Raw genomic sequence first — 18,834 nt, 5'->3', positions numbered from 1 at the left:
CACAGATGCATTAAACTATGTCCTAGATTTTCAGGGGAGGGAAAAAAAAAAAAAAAAAAGAAAGAGGGGGCACAATATATGAAGGGTGTAAGGTGTAGGTCTGAACAAAAATACTGTTGCTAAGAGGAATAAATGGTTTTATTCATCATGGCAACACACAGTGCTTTAGGAATATATACAGTGGAGAATCTGGGAGTTAGCCTATCACTTTGAGTCCTCTTCAGGTTTCTTGGCATAAAACTTTTCTCGCAGTCTTCTCCATGTACCTTTTTTCATGTCTTCCATCTGTTTCAGAATGTCTGTAAAAGGAGAAAAAAAAGAGAGAGATGGGGAAAGAGGAAGAGAAACAGAAAAGCAAAGGAATGAAAGCCCTCTTATAACAGCTTTGCCTTACATATATTTTCCTTTTTTGACTTTTCATCTTAATGAATTTCTGTTTCAGGACCTGAGGCAAGTTTGTTTTCCCTTCCAATCAATTGTGTGGGGAGTCCCTTATCACTAGCAACTAATATTCCACACACTGCAATCAAAGTTAGGAACTGGAGCAGAACAAAACTGCACTAGTTTCCCATACTGCACTTAATAAATCATTTGGCTGACAGTATTTCTGCATCGTGGTATCCTGTTTTCTCTCATAGTCCAATAAAAAAGAAGAAATACTGAAGGCAATTTGAACATGGTAAAACAGAAGCTGAGGTACATTTTGGAACAATGTGGCAAATGTGCATCTCTTTCACATAGCTCCTGCTATGTGATCTCAAAAAGCCCTTACAAACCCTTTGCTGATCCTGGCCAGTGCAAAATACAATCGACTTTTCACCCTGGTAAGATTACTGAAGATCTCCTCAATTACTCCTAAACTTAGACCTCATTAAACATCCTAATATACTTGCATGGCAGTCCTATTCTGTCCTTTAGTCATGGGTATTTAGTAGAAGCGGTGCAGTGAACACCACGAAGCTTAGAACGTACTTTATCTCCTGCACTGACTTATTCTCAAATCAAGCACAGTATTGGTACCTGTTGCTAGTATCATCTTGCAATCTTCTACTGTCACTCCAGTGAAGCTCGTGTCTTTCAGGCGTGGATACTTCACAAGCAAGCAAGTAGATGAGAGAAGGAGAGAAAGACGTTACTTGCAGTGCACTTGAAAAGGTTAAAATGTCACCATACGGTAGAGTCCGAGCTCATTGTCACTCAAGCTCTAAGAGTTCTATCCATCCATACCAAGAATCTGCATTGTTCATATATGCCACAGAGGCCAAGGTGTTTGCAGCTTTCCTGGAGTGACCAAAGGCACCAGGTAGTGCTGCATCCCCCTGACCGCTCATCTGTCTGTCAGACACTCCCAGAAACACTGCTGGGACAAGGCAGCCAACTGCAGTGGGTGGTGACTCAGCCCCTAAAAGAGGGATGACGGCTAATGCCAAAGCTCACCTTGTTTTTGTAGTAGTTGGTATGGATTCTGACTAAGCTCTCGTACATTTGGTCACAGGCCTCAGGGTCAGCAATCTGGAAAGGGATAAAAGTATCACAACACTCTTATTTTAAACCTCCACAGCAAAAAACACCTCTCTTAAAGCCTGTGAGAAAGACAGCCGAGGAGCACCTTAGGTGACTTGTCAGTGCAATGCAGGACGCTGGTGACCCCTGCTATGCCGCTCCAGAATGCCGATCATTTTCTTTCCCCTCCACTTCTCACCAGCTTGGCCTACGAGAATAACGAGGCACATGATTTCCAGAATGGACCTTAAACTCCGCTCAAAAAGATTTGGCAGACCAATTGTGAATACGCAGTTAATGAGAATACTGCTAGACAGTTTTCTTCCCACATTTATTGGCTAGAGCTGTGAAATCTGCCAGACTTCTTGCTCAACGGCCACTTTCACTGCCTGTTTTATTCTAAAGCATCAAATAGGATAACATAGTAGAATGGAAGTTAGAAAATCCCGGTGCAGGCTAAAAATATTTATAACTGATTAGGGGAAAGCGGCATGAAAGACACATGAACAGCTTGTGAAGGGTAAATGTATTTCTATTTTGGTCTAGTAAGTTGGAAAGATCTTGCTAATACCTAAACCTCTGATAGGTGCCTCAGACAGGTGCACCTGCCTTGCAGAGCCATCTATTTAGCAGCGTCGATGGCACATCATCTCGTTTTTCTATTTTATTTCACAACAGGGGCCAACTCGACCAGAGTTCTGCATTGCTGCTCCATGACATCAAACATAAATGATTTAAACGGCTACACGAATAAGAATAGTATCAACAGAAACATGTCAGGATAAAATGACATGGCTCATTTGTCCTTGGGACACCAGCACAGGTTCAGCACAAGGCTGGTAATGCCTCCTCTGTGCAAACGAGGAAAATTAAGGCCAGGCTTTCGTTATTCAGTAGGTAATGGCTGCTGCAGGAGAGAGGATATAGGGACAGACAGACTGTCAGGAGTCAGCACCATCACACTGCAGGTGATCTGCAGCTTAATGTATCTTGCAGTCACATTTCAAACGACCCTCCTAATGTTTTAGTAATGATAGCAGAAATAGCTATTAAATGGGTAGCAGAAACAGTATTCCCCCACCCTGTAAAATCAGCAAATCTTATTCCATGTGAATAAAACAGACATTAGACTGATAAAGTATCCTTTATGGTTCTAATTCATTTCTCAGACGTTCCTCCTGCTGTCTGCCAGTACATTTCCCTTTGCTGTATTAAGCCTTTATACATACAAATTGACATCAGCGCTGCAGGCATCAATTTAGATTTTCAAGATGAGTGGCAGCTTTGGGATATTGTAGCCAATTGGTGCGGCATATTCAGCTGTCCCAAGCATATGAAAAAGCAATAAGCATTTTCCGAAATGTCTGCTGCAGACTATTCTGGTGACCAATATAGAATTAGGTGCTATAATGGCCCCTTGAAGTAGAAAACACATACCTGGAACAATGTTTTTATGCTAAAAAAGGGCCCATTTACATTCCACAGCAACACCTCCAAGGCTGTAAAGGTCTGCAGCCTAAGTCAAGCATTAGTTTCTCTAATGTATTTCAGCACCGAAGCCCAAACTCAAACACAATCACAACTGTAGCCAGAATCCAATTTTAAAACTGCTGCAACCTAACCATGTCAGGCAACGTTGCATTTCATGACGCACTCCGCACTGCATCACGCAATCATCCTATCCTATCATCATGGCAAGGAAAACACACTAATTAATTCAATTCCAGCACGGCGCTGACAAATTCACAATGCTTTGTATCTCACTTCTATAACCAGGGGAAGAGGGATGTCCCGAGCACGTAATGTACACGGTGCAAGAAGTGGGTATAAACCACAGCTTGTCCTACGCGAGGAACAAGGGACGTGGCTGATGGGGCTGACTCGGGCCTGTCCTGGGGGCAGCTCTGCGGGGCCTGAGGAAACCTGGAGAGACCCGGGGGCAGCTCTGCAGGGCCCAAGGAGACCGGGGGAGACACAAGGAAACCCGGGGGCAGCTCTGCAGGGCCTGAGGAAACCTGGAGACCCAGGAGCAGCTCTGCAGGGCCCGGGGAGACCTGGGGAGACACAAGGAAGCCTGGGGGCAGCTCTGCAGGGCCCAAGAAGACCTAGGGAGACACAAGGAAGCCTGGGGGCAGCTCTGCAGGGCCCGAGGAGACCTGGGGAGACACAAGGAAACCCGGGGGCAGCTCTGCAGGGCCCGAGGAGACCTGGGGAGACACAAGGAAACCCGGGGGCAGCTCTGCAGGGCCCGAGGAGACGCAGGAGCAGCTCTACAGGGCCTGGGGAGACCTGGGGAGACACAAGGAGACCTGGGGGCAGCTCTACAGGGCCTGGGGAGACCTGGGGAGACACAAGGAGACCTGGGGGCAGCTCTGCAGGGCCTGGGGAGACCTGGGGAGACCCGGGGGCAGCTCTGCAGGGCCCGAGGAGATCAAAGAGACCCTGGAGCAGCTCTACAGAGCCTGAGAAGTCCCGGGGAGACCCGGGGGCAGTTATGCAGAGGCCTGAGGAGGCCCAGGGCTGCTCTGCAGGGCCAGAGGAGACCCGGGGGCAGTTATGTGGGGCCTTGAGGAGACCCAAGGCGGCTGTGCGGGCCCTGAGGAGACCCAGGGTCACAACCTCCTCCTCAGCTCCCACCGAGCGAGCTCCGAGGCGAGGGAAGCAGCCGGTGGCCGGCACCAAACTGAGATTTGTGCCCCAAACCCTCCGCAGCCGCCTCAGAAGCGCCGTTACACCATCCCCCGCCGGAGGCCAGGAGCCAAGAGGCGCCTGCGCGGCCCAGCCCCCAGCCCCCAGCCGCCCCCGCCCTCACCTGCGTGCTCTCCCCCTCACGGAAGGCCTGCGCCACCCGCTGCCGCAGGAAGGCTCCCAGGTCCCGCTGCCGCTTCGTCTCCTCCACCGGCCATTCCTCGCAGAGCTTGAGGAACCGCCGGTACCGGCTGGCCGCCATGGCTGCCGGCGGCCCCCACGTGACCTACGGCAGGCGCGAGGGGCCGCGGCGCGCGCAGGCGCGGCGGGGCGGGCAGGGCCGGAGGGGGGGGGGGGGGGGGGGTCCGGCGCTGCCCCCCAAAAGGGGAGGCTGGAGACGGGGGAGGGAGCGAGAGGCGGCATCGTCCACCTGCCCCCCCGGCCCCGGGTGGGCTTTCAGTGAGGGCTGGGGGATCTGCCAGGCGAGGTCCGCAGGCCCAGGCTGCCACAAGGGGGTCGAGGCCTAAGGAGCGGCGCGGCCCAGGGCCCCCCGCAGCCCGGCCCCCGCTGCCCGGTGGCGCCTCACGGCCCGGCCCCGGTGGGGACCCCCCACAGCCCGGCCCCGGTGGGGACCCCCCACAGCCCGGCCCTGGTGGCACCTCACACAGCCCGGCCCAGGTGGGGGGCCCCCAGCCCAGCCCCCACCGCCCGGCCCCGGTGGGCCCACGACCCCCCTGTGCTGTTAAAAGGCAGCTGATGAGTGACCTGGTCTTGCCCATTCATTTATTAGGTTGTGATTTATTAGGTGGTTGTTTATTAGGTTGCTGTTTATTAGGTTCTGTCTGTGCTAAGGGGTCTCCCTCCCACGGCGCTGCAGGTTCCAGGCCAGGCAGCCGGCAGCGCGGCACGTAATAACTACCTAAACACTTTGTTTCTGGCCTTTTGGACTCCTAGGAAGCCCGGCCTATTTTTCCCCTTCTCCATATGGAGTATGTAAGCTTGTATGCTGGTTCAGAGCTCCTCTTCTTGACAGGCAAATGGTTAAATACTTGATAATTATGTGCTGGTGTACAAGGGGTGTGAAGGGAGGGAGGTGGGTGCCTTCTAGCACTAGTCCAACAACAGGTTGCTGTTTTCCTTCCAGGAGCGATGGTGGGTGAGGCATGAGCCACGGTGGGTGTTTTGCTCTGCTGACAAGGCGGTCTGGCTGCTGGTGTCATGCTTAGACCCTTCTTCATCCATCCCCACGCTTAGACCCTTCTTCATCCATCCCCACTTTCAGACCTGATGTCCCGGTGCACGCATCTAACAAGAGGCTGAACATCGACGCAGATGCTGAGGTGGGTCTGTGTGAAGCCCATCGGCAAAACCGTTACCACCAGCAATTGGCGCTGATTGCAGGACCATGGTGCACACGTGTGAGCCAAGGTAATTGGTGACTCAGTCCTTTCACTACCGAAGGAGAGTGTGGCTTGGTTTTATAGTCATCTGAGTTTGTGAGCAAGAAATACATAACACTGAGCAATATCCAGTAAATAATGAGGTCTTCCCAGATGGACTTTAGGCCAAGTAAAATAAGCAGCTGGGCCAGATGACTTAAATTTTCCAGCTATAAATTGTAGCAATTCACCAGCTGTCTGCAATAAAATACCAGTGAAGGAGTCTCCCTTGAGATCTGGTGTTTAAACCTGTGGAAATAACGGCTCCCTTCAAAACAAACAGCCCTAAACAAAAGATAATGTAACTTAAGGATGCTGTGGAAGTGAAAAAGAGATGAACAACAGGTGAGAGTTACTTAGACAATTTTATTTATATCCCCACTCCCCAGTAGTGGGGTTCTGTAGCTCGATTCCTTGTGTAAGGACTTCTCTTTCAGATTTCCCACACCATGCAGGAAGGAATTGTGTTTGTTTCATAATAATAAAATCTGTCCACAAAAGCTGTAAACATTATTTTGAGTCTCTTGTTACTGTCTCCTTCAAACACACACACAATATTTGTATCAAAGAATTGCTAGGTGACCTTTAGTGTCTAGTCCCTGACTCAATCTCACACTTTTTCCCCCCACTTTTTTTCTTCCTTTTTTTTTTTTTTTTTAAGCAAAAGTACCTTGATGTGACTGGTTTTTGTGACTGACATCTGACAGAATCATCGCATTCCCCTATTTCTAGCCCCTACGGAGCCCCTTGCTTAGAAAGTTTCTGAAACGTGCCCTGTTATAATCCCACAGGGATATTAAACCTTTGTGAGGTCCAGTGGTTGGTCTGAGGTCTCTCTGCTTTTACACCTTAAGCAGCACAGAACCTCCGCAGCATCTCGTACGCCCGTGTTTCAACACCTGCACTCTACAGAGAACACCTGACGGTCTTGAAGCGCTGGGCATGTGGAGCATGAATGTCAGGGTGTGCGTTTTTCCTCTCCTGCTTGTGTCTCTGTGTTCAGCCCGTAGCGTTGAGCATGAGTTGAAAGTAATGCTGCAATCTGTTCAGACCTGCCAGCTCGTTTTAATAGTCTCAGTCAAATGCAGAGTATCTCCTTAGCCCGCTTGGCTCTGTGAGTGTAGAGGTGAGCGGGTCCTATTTTATCATTAAGACTCTTTCCAGTAAGGCTTTCTTTTGGCTCACAAATAAATCAAGGACAGCAGTAAAACAAAAACGGAAAATAAATCTGATTGATTGCAGACAGAACAGATTCTTTCAGCTCTTTGCTTTTTACGCTTGAGTTCAGTAATGGCATGTAGCGGTTTTTGCGCTCTCCTAGCAAGCTGTCCATGCTCTCATTCCAAACCGTGCACGTGCCATCCAGCAGCTGTGAGGGTCCCATACAACTGACCCAATGCGGTGCTTTTCAGAGCTATCGGTCACTAGTAAATCCAGGCTATTTCACAGAATTTGTCATTTGCCTTCTGAGATATTCTGAAGGATTTTGATGAGATTCTCCAGGCCAAAAATATAGCCGTGGTCTGGCCCGTCGTAAGTCGTGTGATTGCATTTGGAACCTTTAAAAGTGGTGTGGGCAAAGTCTATCATCCGGACGTCAACTCTGGTGTGATTAGTGCTGTGTGACGAGCTGCAGTTTGTTTTTGGGAAGTGAAGGTGGTTATCCAAGGGTGCCATGTTCTCCTTCTGCTCCTGTCCATCATAAATGATGAGAAGTGAGCTGGAGTAGAACCTGTAAGAGCTTTGCTTCCTGATGACGGAAAGCAGAGCTTTTAGCCGCAGGATGATGGGCTCCAGCAGATCCGTTCGGAGGTAGTTGCCGTTGCACAGGAACTGGTGCAAGGTTTGCCTGAATCCCTCTGGTGAGAGTTTCCTGCCATAATACTTATCTTTGCAGAGAAAATGGCCAGTGTCCGCTTGGTAAACCTGGAGGAAAGAGCAACGATCCAGGTTCAGTTGTTCAGTTCTCCCAAAGCTCGAGATTTTGCCCTGATCAAAATAGTTCTGACCCAAGGTGAGGGACGGGACATAGATCCTCTGCAGTCTCGCAAAATCCAGCAGTGCTGGCAATGTACTGCAGGCTTCTCGCTGAATCCCATCTCCCGTCCTTGCTGGAGATTTAAACTATTTGATTTAAACCACTAGCGCAGATTCTTGTTGTACTGCCATAAATTACCTCTTTGTGAAACCAAATAGCTGTAAGTCATAGCCGTGTCACTAGTGATTTATTTACAGCATTTTCCCTCTGGCTATGGTAGGAGTTTGCGGTAGTACAGGAATACTCCAGCTTTGTACCTTCTCATAATATGTAATGCATGGGTAGCGATAATCTCGCTTGCTTAAACACAGAGAGACAAGATGTAGACAGAATTTTTTTTATGTGAGGCTCTGGTAACACTGAGTAAGAAATGAGGGAGTGAATTTCGAATCGGCTCACACGCCAGTTGTAATTTAAAGAATAATCTGCTCAAGAGAAGGATGTCAGAGAGCAGAAAGGGACACCGGTTTTGAACCTGGGTGTTTACGCTGCTGTATATGTGCTTTACAATCATCCTTCTCATAATTATCCTGCAGGCACAGCAGAACAACGTTTCGAAACGTGCTCAAGAAGTGTGAGTGAAAGAAATGTGTGGTTTCGGTTTCTAGGAGGAAGGGCAGTGATTCTGAGCAAGAGGAACCATCATATTTAGCGCAAAATAAAACCCTCACTCTTGCGGTGACAGGATGAGACAGCTCTGCAAAGGCACGACTGGGGCACCGGGATGCTTTTTTCGTTTTTCTTTTTTGTGCAGCAGCCAAGAGCTGAGCGTGACAGGGAAATCTGCGTTCCTGTACAGGCAGATTCTCAGCTGGGGTAAACTGGTTCCCAGCTGCTCATACTGGCGGCAGTGGGGTGGGGTGGTGCTTATGCTGCCACCGCTTGTGAAAGCAGCCAGATCTCCAGAAGTCAGCGTGGGGAAAGGGTCAGCCTGGACGTGCCATGTTCCGCACTCTTCCCTAAGCATCCTCTCCTCTTTGAGGATAGGACACACAGCTGAGCGGCCAGTTCTATTTGCTGGGAGAAGAGAATAAAACTGCTTCATTTTACACCAGCAAAGAGTCCCTTTAGGTTTCCAGCTTGGTTTCAAGCCGCCTGTTGGGCAAACACCAAAAGGACCGAGGCTTCGCCTTACCTGCATCCCGCAGATGCGAACGCCCAGCGAGGCAGAGGTGCTTTGTTCACACTTCTTGATGTGCCGGGCTTTTTTCTCCTCCGAGGCATCATCGCCATGCTGCCGGGTTCCCATCTTTAAGTCCAGGATGCAGGGATAGTTGTATTTTGATACCACATTTTCGAGTAATAGAAACTCTGAACATGAGTTAAGGGAAACCCCATACTTTTAAATTCTAATTGAAAGAGGTCTTAAATCAGAGCAACTGCTGACGCTCTCCATAATAGCTCACAACTGTAATGAGACTTTCTGAGCCAATTTTACCAACGTGTCATTGCTATAGGCCCCTTGCTGCCAATTTCAGTTAATTTACTGTGGTACAGTCCTACCAATTAAAGCACCAACAGCTCCATTCTGCAGTGACATGATAGCCCTGGGCTGTCAATCCAGCACCTTGCCTCAGCGCTGTACTCACTCCGGTGGGTGTGGGGGAAGTTGTTAAACCCTATTACTCACCTGACTGGTGGGTAATGAAGTGTAATAGGAAAATAAAAGGCAAGGCAGCTGCTAATTCCTATATAGTTGTGTTTTCAAATGTATGCCAAGGGGATCCTTGATTTATGCTGAATAGCCTTGATGGGAAGTGGGTTTTTTCCCTTTTTTTAATTTTTTTTTTTTTTTATGAACAGTGGGAGAAGATAACAGAGCAACTATATTCTGTCTTTTCCCAGAGCCTGGGCAGAAGAGGGACACATACTCCTGCAGTAAACCATACATTGATTACGGGCTGTTATTTGTAGCCAAGGCTATGCTGGAGGGGAGAGAGGAGAAAGGATACGATGAAGTTTGTTCTCATTATGCTTGGAGGACATGCGGTTCAGGTGCTGCCTGTGACAGTGCAGTCCCCAGGGGTTGTAGCTTTTTCTCTCTGGCTGGTTTCCATTTGCATCTTCCAAAAGTGAATCTGTGCGGTACTGAAGGTCTGTCCTCAATAGCACCTTCCCTGGGCAGCTAGACAAAGCACACAAAAGAACACGTTTGGTTTATAAACTCCAGAAGAGAATATTCCCTCCCCTCCTCTTTTGTAGAGCCTCAAACTTGATAAGGTAAATGTTCAGGGACTCCCAAAGAAAACATATTGATCATGTCCAACCTGCAGAGATCCTTTGTTACTCTGTAAAAGTAATTTTCAGAAAGCCAGCCATTGCTGGGTGCCAATATTTTCTTTCATTACAATTTCAAAGTGTGCTTGGCTCCTATGAAAAGTGCCATTCATAGCACCAACGACCAGGAATCTCTATTTATCTGCCTAACGGGCACAACATGGGCAAATCGTCCAACCACAGGAATGATTCCCAATTTAGAGCAGCAGCCTTCCAGGAGGGGAGGGAGGGAGCGATGAGATTTGTTCTCCTTGGAGGGTCATTCCTTGGTCTCGCTCGTCGAAAAAAACATAACTCCCATCGCATCGAAGGCAGCGGTTTCACGGCAGCGATATTGCACCCTTTAGCCGCAGCTGACCTGGGTCTTTTCTGAACCAGGCCGAGATGGAAGCGACCCGCAGAAAGCCTCTGCCGGGTCTGAGGTCACGGTGTGCTTGCAAGCACCGCCGTGCCTCTCAGAGCCAGCTCCCCCCTGGCACGAGGGCAGGATTGAACCATCCTGGAATGAGCAGTTCCCAGCAGAAGGGTGTTAGGTGCTGTGCGCTTGGTGGCCGTTCTCCTGGGGCCTCTCCTCCCTTTGGAGCCCGCTGTGCTCTGAGGGTGCAGGTTTAGAGCAGAGTTTGGGGCATGTGTTTGAGCAACAGCATCTCAGCGACTGCCAAACCTGCTCTGCCCCATCCGCGAGCTGGGGAGGAGGTGAACCACGAAGCCACCAGGCTGGGCTTTGCTTTTCCTCACCTTGGCCGGGCATTGCTTTTGCTGGCTGGGTTTTTGCTGGCCCACCAAACCCATCCCAGTTAGACCCTACCCAAAGCGACAGACAAGGACCAGGAGGAGGTTTGCAGGGAGCAGCCCGCCCATGGCAGACCCTCACCTGTCTTTGAAGGTCTTGGTGACCTGCGCGTGATTCCAGTTGACCAGCGTGTGCTCGGTGCCGGTGCTGGTGCTGGCAGCCCACTTGCATTTGTGCCATATCGTCACCGAGGAGCCGCCGATGGCGTTATCCAGGCGGCTGCAGCTCTCTGTCTGCAGGCTGGGGCTGGCGATCAGGGTCAGGTTGCCGAGGCTGTCCTTTTTGAGGTGCACAGAAACGATGCCTGGACAAAAAGGGGGGAAAAAAACAAATGAGGATGACGTTAACCCATGGGCCACCATCTGCACCAGCCCGTGGTGGTCCAGCCTTCCTGAGCGGGCTGGCGCTTAGCAGGACACCTGCCTCCTCGTGTTTTGGTGGCCTCTCACGCTGACCCCACTCTGGTTTGAGGCCAAATAAACACCATTCGTTTGAGACCCTGGGAAACAGCCACAGACTTTTCTAATGTTTCCTCCTCTCCAAGGCTCGGCTTGAAACCTGCCTCCTCTGAACGTCATGTTCCTTCATCCTCCATCCCTCCAGGCTTGGCTACACCACGAGTGACCCAGCAAAGGCCCCTGCTTTGGACCGGGAGATTCTGGTTTCTTTATGACAAAGGATTTAGGTCTCGCTTTTTAAGACAGGGCAAAGTTGGAAATGCTTTTCATCGGCAGGAAGCAAAGGGAGCGTTGGGGACAAGGACTTTTCCAAAGACAGCCAGGATGCCAAGTGTCTCCTTTAATTGGAGGGCCCCCGGGAGCAAGGGCAGAGGCATCTGCAGGGGCTGGCAGCGCTGCCTGCATATGTGACACCCTTACATTGTCTTGGTCAGGTCCTTCCCCAAGCACCAAGCACCCAAACAGCCGATGGTGGGAACAGGACCCTCACATGTCTGGTCTCCATGCACGAGGCGGGACCGTGACCGTGACCGTGACCGTGCCCATGACCGGGGATTATTACTTTCCACCCTAAGTGCTTAAAACACCACTGTGTATTTTAACATCGCAATTTTCCCTGACTCTTAACAGGAATCGCGGGGCTCGAATGCCATTCAGCCCATCACGGATTTAGCCCAGTCTCAGCGCATCCCTGCATGGGGACGGCTGCCTCCGCCTCTCAAATGACAGAGCAGGAATGGCCATGGCTCACGTACCAGACAGCTCTGACCTTTCTGAAAAAGGCTGATAACCGCAATCCTGCTCCTGCAGCCCTCTGGCAGGGCTGCCTGAGCCTTTCAAGGCAGCGGAGGCATTTTTAGAGCAGGGCCCTTTGGGGCTCTGAGGGGATGCCAGACACATGAGTCGTACCCTGCTGCTTTCAAGTCGCGCTGCAGTATGGGAGATCCAAAAGAGGATGGTCGAGGCTGTTGGACCAGCAAAACTCATCACTGGAAAGAGCCCCCCGTCAGCAACATGAGGAGCTGGGTTTTATCCAGCTGTCCCCAGGGTATCCTCACTTGGTCTGTGGGGAACTGCGGGGAGATGCTTTGCAGCAGCTTAAAGAACAAGGGAGCTCTGTTCTCCCGAGCAAAGAATTTGCCAAAGCAAATAAATATGCACGCTCCCTTCTCTCCATCTAAAGTGAGATGGTAGTAAATAAACACAGACAGAAGGATTTGCCCTCTGTGTGTGCGCAGAGCCCTGCCTGCTGAGTTTTTGCTGACTGGGAGAGGCTTTCACCGCCTGAATTGCAGGAGCCCTGTGTGTCTGCAGCCACCAGCCACCTCTGTTAGGCTCAGGGTGCCCATCCCTCCCCGGGTCCTGCACCCCATCACCCTACAGCTCCAGCTGTACTGGGACGCGCTTCCCTCCCACCCCTCTGCTCAGGTACCGCAACCATTTCTGTTCCCTTTTGCTGTAAACCCAGCATTAATGGGAACAGCGTGCCATGGCTAAACCAGCTCCTTTTGCACTGAACTGGGGGAGAAATATACACAGGCAGCTCTGCCAAGGGAGCTGGAAGCCTTAAAAAGGGGGTAAGGAATATTTTTAGCTATCTCAGTCCTGTGCTTGTGGTGATGGTGAGCACAGGGAGCTCTGTCTTCCTCAGGCTCCACTGTTACCTTCGCTGAACCCCTTTTGTAGCAAACCCCTATTACGGATAACCGAGAGCAAGCGAAATCCCTATCAGCTCGGATGCCTGCTTTGAATTTTCAGGGGAGGCAGGCAGGAGAAAAGAAAAAAAAAAAAAAAAAAAGCTAGCATATCTTCTACCTAAATCAAAGCCTTTTTATTTTTAAAAAGTCACTGCGAGGCGAATGGAGTCCTCGATTCCAAATCTAGCGCTACGCCTCAGTTACGGTGCTATAGCAGCCTGTAACCTTAAAAACTGTCCCAATTACATATCTGCAAGTCAATGGAGCTGTGCTGATTTACATAGTGCTGACAATCTGGCCCTAAAAGCGTTATATATAGCATGAAACTATAGGGTTCTTAAGTATCTTCCATTAATATGAAAATTAACGGGGAGATTTGCAATGGCGAGAATGAGCAGTTAAATTGCAAGGGAATGTGATCCTCTCACTCCTGCCAGTTGAAAACTCTTCAGAAACCTACACATCAAGCCTGAAAAATACTTTTGTTTCCTGGTGTGCTTCCCTACAGGTTTTGCATGTGTCCTGCATGTGACTTGTGTGTGCAAAACAAACCTGTTACACACGGCTACCGCCCTTCTATCTACAGCAACAAGAAAACACCTATCTGGGAGCAAAGGTGTACTTGACTTTGCTGGCATTTTAGTGTCACCAAACCCACAATCCCCCTCCTGTCCCGCACCAGTGGGGCAGCCAGCAGGTATTTACGGGTGCTGTCACCATGCTAGTGGCATCCCAGTGAGCCTCAGGAGCATTTTGCTATGTAGCTCTACCCTCACGGATTTATTTTTAAATTTACAAGTGCATTTATTTACTGCTGCGTGCAATAAGAATCTGAGCAGAAGTGGGCTTGAAAACAAGTCCAGCATCCCCTTGCAAGCTCAGCTAGGGGCAGGCAGAAGTTTGCAAGGGGCTGGCAGTGGGAAAAGCTGGTCCCAAGGTCACCAACCTGCCTGAAATGGTTAAGCGAGCGGTAGGCATTTTTCATGCAGCCAACTCGGTGTTAGATGTGAATGATGACATTTGATCAACATTGCACATAATGTCATCATTACATAATGGTCCCTGGGCCGTCCCTGCCCCCGCAGCCTAAGAATAGAGATGAGGAACATGGACACGTGTGAATGGGTGATGAAGACCTCAGAATTATTCCCCCTGATGCTCATCCTACTCATCACCCTCGTGGGAAAACGTTCCACCTCTTTAATTTGCCTGGCATTCAGGGTTGGGACGGTTACAAGCAGGGAAAAAAAAAAAAAAAAAAAAAAAAGTACGTGCCCAATGCCAAATTGGAGAATTGCTATTTAATTACCCTTCATCACAAAACTCACTGGGACTTGCAATAGAAGAGGAAAAGAAGACAAAAAGGTATTAATAACCGGGCCACCCCTGAACTGATGAGCTGGGACCGCTTAACATCTTTATTAAAGAGACGGAGCAGGGGCCAGCTCTCCAGCTCTGAACCCTGGCCCCTGCTAAAGAAAATTGCTTAGAGGAAGCCTTGTTTTCTTTCTTAAGCATCTTTTTAATATCGTCCCATAAATCTGCAAAGGCCTCTGACTTGCTGGGAAAGGGAGAGATTAGATTGGAAGCGCATCGAAAGCGCGGCTGACACTTTGAGCTCTTTTCTGTAACACTGAAGGACCAAAAGATATTTTAAGTTTTTACGTGATAGCTGAGCTTCTCGCCTGGCGCAAAAATCCAGGGTCAGGTGCTTTATGAGCAGCACAAGTCTGGCAGTAAAAGCAGAAATAGTGAGGGAATAAGAAAGGGAGGGAGGGAGGATGTCTCAAAAAAATATTAGGACCCCCTTCCCCAGACACCGAGTGCTGTTTTCCAGTAGCTAAGCTGAGAAATTCAGCTGGGAAAGTGGCTCAAGGCAAGGAGAGTTAGGGGTGGGGGAGGTGTTTGAAGAGGTGCACCAAGCTGAGGGGCAGGTGGGAGGCTTTTCCCTATCCCAGGAAATTCTTGCTTGTGGCAGGACAGCTGCCTGGCTTTGATTTTTAATTTAAGTGGTCTGTACCTCTGGTTTTCCAGAGATCAGCGCTCCCAGGAGCATTGTGGGGAGCAGGGCTTGACTGAGGCGGAGCACCCAGCACAAGTGATGCCCAGTGCATCCCTGGGCAGGCGCATCCCTGGGCTGGTGAATCCCTGGGCAGGCGCATCCCTGGGCTGGTGCATCCCTGGGCTGGTGCATCTCTCGGCTGGTGCATCCCTCGGCTGTTTTTTTCAGGCCTGGTATTTCATGGCAGTCCCAAGGATCTCTCCCCCAGCTCATGCTAGTGTCAACCCTGACCCTTTCCTTGTCCTCACCAACAACTTTGCTTCTGACACAAACCTTCACCTCCTCTTGGGTGATTCCCAATTCCCTCTTGGGAATCCTGTGGTGAACAAGACCCTCCTAGCTCCTGCTTTCCTGCACCTATTCAGTGCTGCCATTTGCATGCCATCAGGCCAGCTTATTTGGGGCCATGACCTGCAAAATCCTCAAAGCAAACACTGTTGGAAACCCCATCCTATTCCTGCCCCTTGTTCTGTGTTTTTTCTGTGTTTACCTTCCCTGTCCTGCCTCGGCACTGCCCAGGCTCTCAGTTCCCTGGGATTGTGTTCATGCTCTCAGCCTCCCTCTTGTGCCTCAGGAACAGACCAATTTCAGCCCTGTTTAAAACGAGTCCCCTGTGTTACCAAAGCCAACCACGGCACCAAGGGGATGAGCAGAAGGAAAGATCTCCCGGTGCCATCATCCAGTGCTCAACCTTTATCAGATATCACAGAGTCCCCTTCCAGCCACAGAGACCCAGGAAACTGTCCCAGTCTCACAGACCGGCCGCTGTGCCCGCTCTCACCCGGGAAAGCATCCTTGCTCAGCAAAACCTGCACAAGTGATGGGGGTCCACAGCTCAGACCCAGCCCGACCGAGCCAGCCGGTACCTCCCGCACTGCCACTAGCCCTTTATCCCGGCCTCAGGCCAGATCCTGGTGACAACAGCCCTTGGCTCCTTCCCCACCATCTCCCCTTACCTTTGTACTGGGGCGTGAACTGCCTCATGGCCAAGGGCAGCGACTCGTAGAAGCTCAGCTCCTGCAAGACCAGGGGCTTGCAGACCGTGTGCTCGTCGTACTTCATCATGCTCATGTGGCCGCCCACCTGATGGACGAAGGGCTCCAGGAGGACGGCGGTCCTGCTCTCGCTGGGGTCCAGGGGGCTCTGCCCCACCATGGTGCTGGGCGAAAGGCGGAGGGGGGCTGGCTTCCTTCAGTAGCGGCAAAGGGGGATCAGGAGCAGAGTTTGGGACATACTGTGCCAGGCCAGTTAATGCCCACTCTGGGTTCTCACCGGCGCTGTCTGAAAAACAGAGTATTGGGGGGCGTGAGAAGGGGGGACAAGCCACCGCAAAGCCACCAACTGCGCCGGCACCCTGGGGTCTGCCTGGTGGCAGCCCGTGCCACAGCCGGGGCCGGGCATCCAGGGCACAGCTGGCTGGGATGAGATCTTCAGCTTCCCCGGGACTGGCAGGGACCCGCCATCTGAAATGCAGAGTCCAGAAAAGACCCAATTTAGACCTGTTGGTGGCAAAAGAAGCAGAAGGCAGTGACCGAGAAGAGCTATCAAGTTAATGCGGTGGCCTCGTTAAAGCAGCTGGATCAGGGCATTCCTGGGGCTGGTAGTGCCAGATTATTAATACACTGTATTAACGACACCCCTTGCTGTGGACCAGCCCCAGTTTGCCTTACGAAGCGGTGTTAATGATGGTCTTAGTCTTTCCCAAGCTAAGATGTTCCTTGCAAAGAAGCTTTATTAATAAAGCCTCTGCAATTTCCCATCCCTGCGCCGTCCCTTGCCTCTTAACACTGCTGATGGGGTTAGCAATGTTTTCTGCACCTTCTAAAGGAACCTGGATTTGGGACATTCCCAGCCATTTAACACCGGGGCATCAGCAGGAGCGTTTCCTCCACCGCGCTGACACGTGGCGTGAGGATGCGTCAAACCAGCACCCAGACGGTTGGCACCCCCCGACTCCCCCCCCGCTCCCCAGCCCTGCCCTCTGCCGCAGCCCCAAGGAGAATCCAGCACCAGATCCCTTCCTGGTTGTAGCCCCCAAGAGAAATTCCTCCTTGATTTTGTCAAGTCCTGGCTCTAAAGCAGTCAAGTGGGAAAAGCACGGACGTGGACCACACCTGTGCCATACTGCCCTGGCAGCAGCACCCTGCTTTCTCTTGCAAGCACCCACCAACGCCCACTTTGCTCTTTGCAAGAAGCCCCTGGGTACCTCTTGCTCTGGTGGGCACCAGGCAGAGGAATCCCACAGCCACTGGGGAAGACAGAAAGGCGGCTGAGCTAATATTTACACCGGAGAAGCAGCCTGGCTTCATACCATCGAGGCAGTAAAACCAGAGGAGGACACTCCAGACCCCAAACTAAAAGGGATGGGATGTGTGTGTGTGGGGGAAATCATCCTTTTGAGGAGGGGTCCATGTTCCTGCAGCCCTCGGAAGGGGGTGTGCTGAGCCTGGGTTTGCCTGCCCCTGTTAGCACAGCCGACTTTCTCCTTGTTCCCCCAGCTTCAGCATAGCATCAGGAGCTTCGCATCCTATTTTTGCCAGCAAAACCCCAGCGCAGCAGGTAACGCCACCTTTGACAGATCCATCTCTCTCCAGCAGAGCCTTGAGGACGTGCTGCTGGGTGAGCGGCACCACCTCCACCCCCACCAAGCTTTACTGGGACCAGGGCAGCACCAGCACCCTCTCCTCCACCAGGAGACCCCGCCGAGGGGACGGTGGTACCTCCCTGCTCACGCCAGCGATAAACCCCCAGGTGCCCATCGTGGTTGTCTCTGGAGAAGGGCAGGCTCAGCCCCCCCACCCCGAACCAGCGCTTCCAGCCCATCCTGGGAGCTCTCACCGCTGAAACGCAGCCTGTTCCTCATCCAGCAACAAAGAGTCAAAGCTCTGCTGCGGAAATTTCCCCTTCGTGCTCCTCCTGCTGCAATTAAACCACCGAGCACACAAGCGCTCGGCGCAGGTGCCCGTTTTGTTTTTTTGCCTGGAGGAGTGGGATGAAGTGGGTTGAAGGCGGAGAAGGGGGAGAAGAAACCCACCTGCCCTCAAAACACACGGAGCAGCAGCTCCTTTACCTTCCCCCAAGGTGGGTTTATTTCCCATCCCCCCCACCCCCCCCTTTTTCTATTTTTTCATCATCAAACCACAGCTGGAGAGGAATTTCTACTCTGCAATTACCAGCCTGTACCAGCACAGGGAACAAAGCCAGGCCACTTTCATGAGTGCTTTTCAGTCGGGGAAGAAAGCAGCTCTTCAGAGCCTTTCTAGAAGTTAATAAAAGCATTTAGCATTTTGTTAAGTTGCGACAACTTTTTAAAGAGGATTTCTCCCTTGAAAGCTACAGGTTTGCTGTGGATTGTTTCTTTTTCCCTCCTGCCTTCCTTAAAAAAAAAAATAGAAAAAAAGGAGGAAAAGCAAAAAGCAAGGGAATTTGTCATAACACCTCTTTGGAGCAGAGAGCACAACACAACTTCAATCCAGTATTTATTGCTTCAGAGACAGTCCAAGGCTGAAACTTGGCTGACATAACACACTTTTACAATTCTGGCAACCTTGGCATTGCAAAGAGAGTTGGGGGGAAGAAAACCCACAATTTGATAAGGCTCTTATTGTTTTCTCTTAAGCAAAACTCAGAGCAAGATTTGCGGTGAGAGAAAGGGGTTCTTTTCATTTAGTTTTTTGTTCTGAAGCAGCTTGTCTATTTGGAGCAGATAAATGTTGCCACAAACACTTATTGAGCTGCTCTGAGCTCCTCTGAAACAAGACTCTCCTGAAATAAATCACTTCTATCGGCTCAGGTTATCATGAATGCCAAAAGATATTTACATCACTAAAAATACATGAAATTACAGATAAATCTGTGTTGTCAAAAACAAAACCAAGA

The 18,834-nt window shown here is 50.6% G+C and overlaps 2 protein-coding genes and 1 long non-coding RNA gene across 3 annotated transcripts; 1 reads left to right on the top strand and 2 right to left on the bottom strand.

Moving 5' to 3' along the window:
• Positions 1 to 120: 120 nt before the first annotated feature.
• On the bottom strand, positions 121 to 4,490 carry LOC130159720 (ubiquinol-cytochrome-c reductase complex assembly factor 2). The gene is made up of 4 exons (XM_056361616.1): positions 4,316 to 4,490; positions 1,438 to 1,512; positions 1,021 to 1,090; positions 121 to 299 (listed from the first exon to the last, which is right to left on the bottom strand). Exons 1-4 carry the CDS (start codon positions 4,451 to 4,453, stop codon positions 205 to 207), a joined length of 378 nt encoding a protein of 125 aa, XP_056217591.1. The 5' UTR covers positions 4,454 to 4,490; the 3' UTR covers positions 121 to 204.
• A 349-nt stretch (positions 4,491 to 4,839) lies between these two features.
• Positions 4,840 to 6,143, top strand: LOC130159921 (uncharacterized). Its single transcript, XR_008825885.1, has 2 exons — positions 4,840 to 4,981; positions 5,012 to 6,143. It is a non-coding gene; the product is annotated as an uncharacterized LOC130159921 (long non-coding RNA).
• On the bottom strand, positions 5,977 to 16,225 carry IP6K3 (inositol hexakisphosphate kinase 3). Its single transcript, XM_056361981.1, has 5 exons — positions 15,912 to 16,225; positions 10,820 to 11,042; positions 9,621 to 9,793; positions 8,804 to 8,979; positions 5,977 to 7,556 (listed from the first exon to the last, which is right to left on the bottom strand). The coding sequence occupies exons 1-5, from the start codon at positions 16,108 to 16,110 to the stop codon at positions 7,086 to 7,088; spliced, it is 1,242 nt and encodes a 413-aa protein (XP_056217956.1). The 5' UTR covers positions 16,111 to 16,225; the 3' UTR covers positions 5,977 to 7,085.
• Between the last annotated feature and the right edge of the window lie 2,609 nt (positions 16,226 to 18,834).

The sequence above is a fragment of the Falco biarmicus genome, chromosome 16, assembly GCF_023638135.1.
Source record: "Falco biarmicus isolate bFalBia1 chromosome 16, bFalBia1.pri, whole genome shotgun sequence".
Lineage (NCBI taxonomy): Eukaryota > Metazoa > Chordata > Aves > Falconiformes > Falconidae > Falco > Falco biarmicus.
Note: the sequence above shows the minus strand (reverse complement) of the source record. Positions and strands in the feature narration are given on the sequence as shown.

Excerpts from the sequence above, each read along its gene's own strand:
- IP6K3 (XM_056361981.1), bottom strand. The coding sequence starts at position 16,110 with ATGGTGGGGCAGAGCCCCCTGGACCCCAGCGAGAGCAGGACCGCCGTC. Across the intron at positions 9,794-10,819 it reads ACCAAGACCTTCAAAGACAG|CTGCCCAGGGAAGGTGCTAT; the intron begins GTGAGGGTCTGC and ends TGCTTTGTCTAG. Across the intron at positions 7,557-8,803 it reads TTCGCATCTGCGGGATGCAG|GTTTACCAAGCGGACACTGG; the intron begins GTAAGGCGAAGC and ends TCTTTCCTCCAG.
- LOC130159720 (XM_056361616.1), bottom strand. The coding sequence starts at position 4,453 with ATGGCGGCCAGCCGGTACCGGCGGTTCCTCAAGCTCTGCGAGGAATGG. Across the intron at positions 1,513-4,315 it reads GTGAGGGGGAGAGCACGCAG|ATTGCTGACCCTGAGGCCTG; the intron begins GTGAGGGCGGGG and ends ATCCCTTTCCAG. Across the intron at positions 1,091-1,437 it reads CCAACTACTACAAAAACAAG|TATCCACGCCTGAAAGACAC; the intron begins GTGAGCTTTGGC and ends TTGCTTGTGAAG.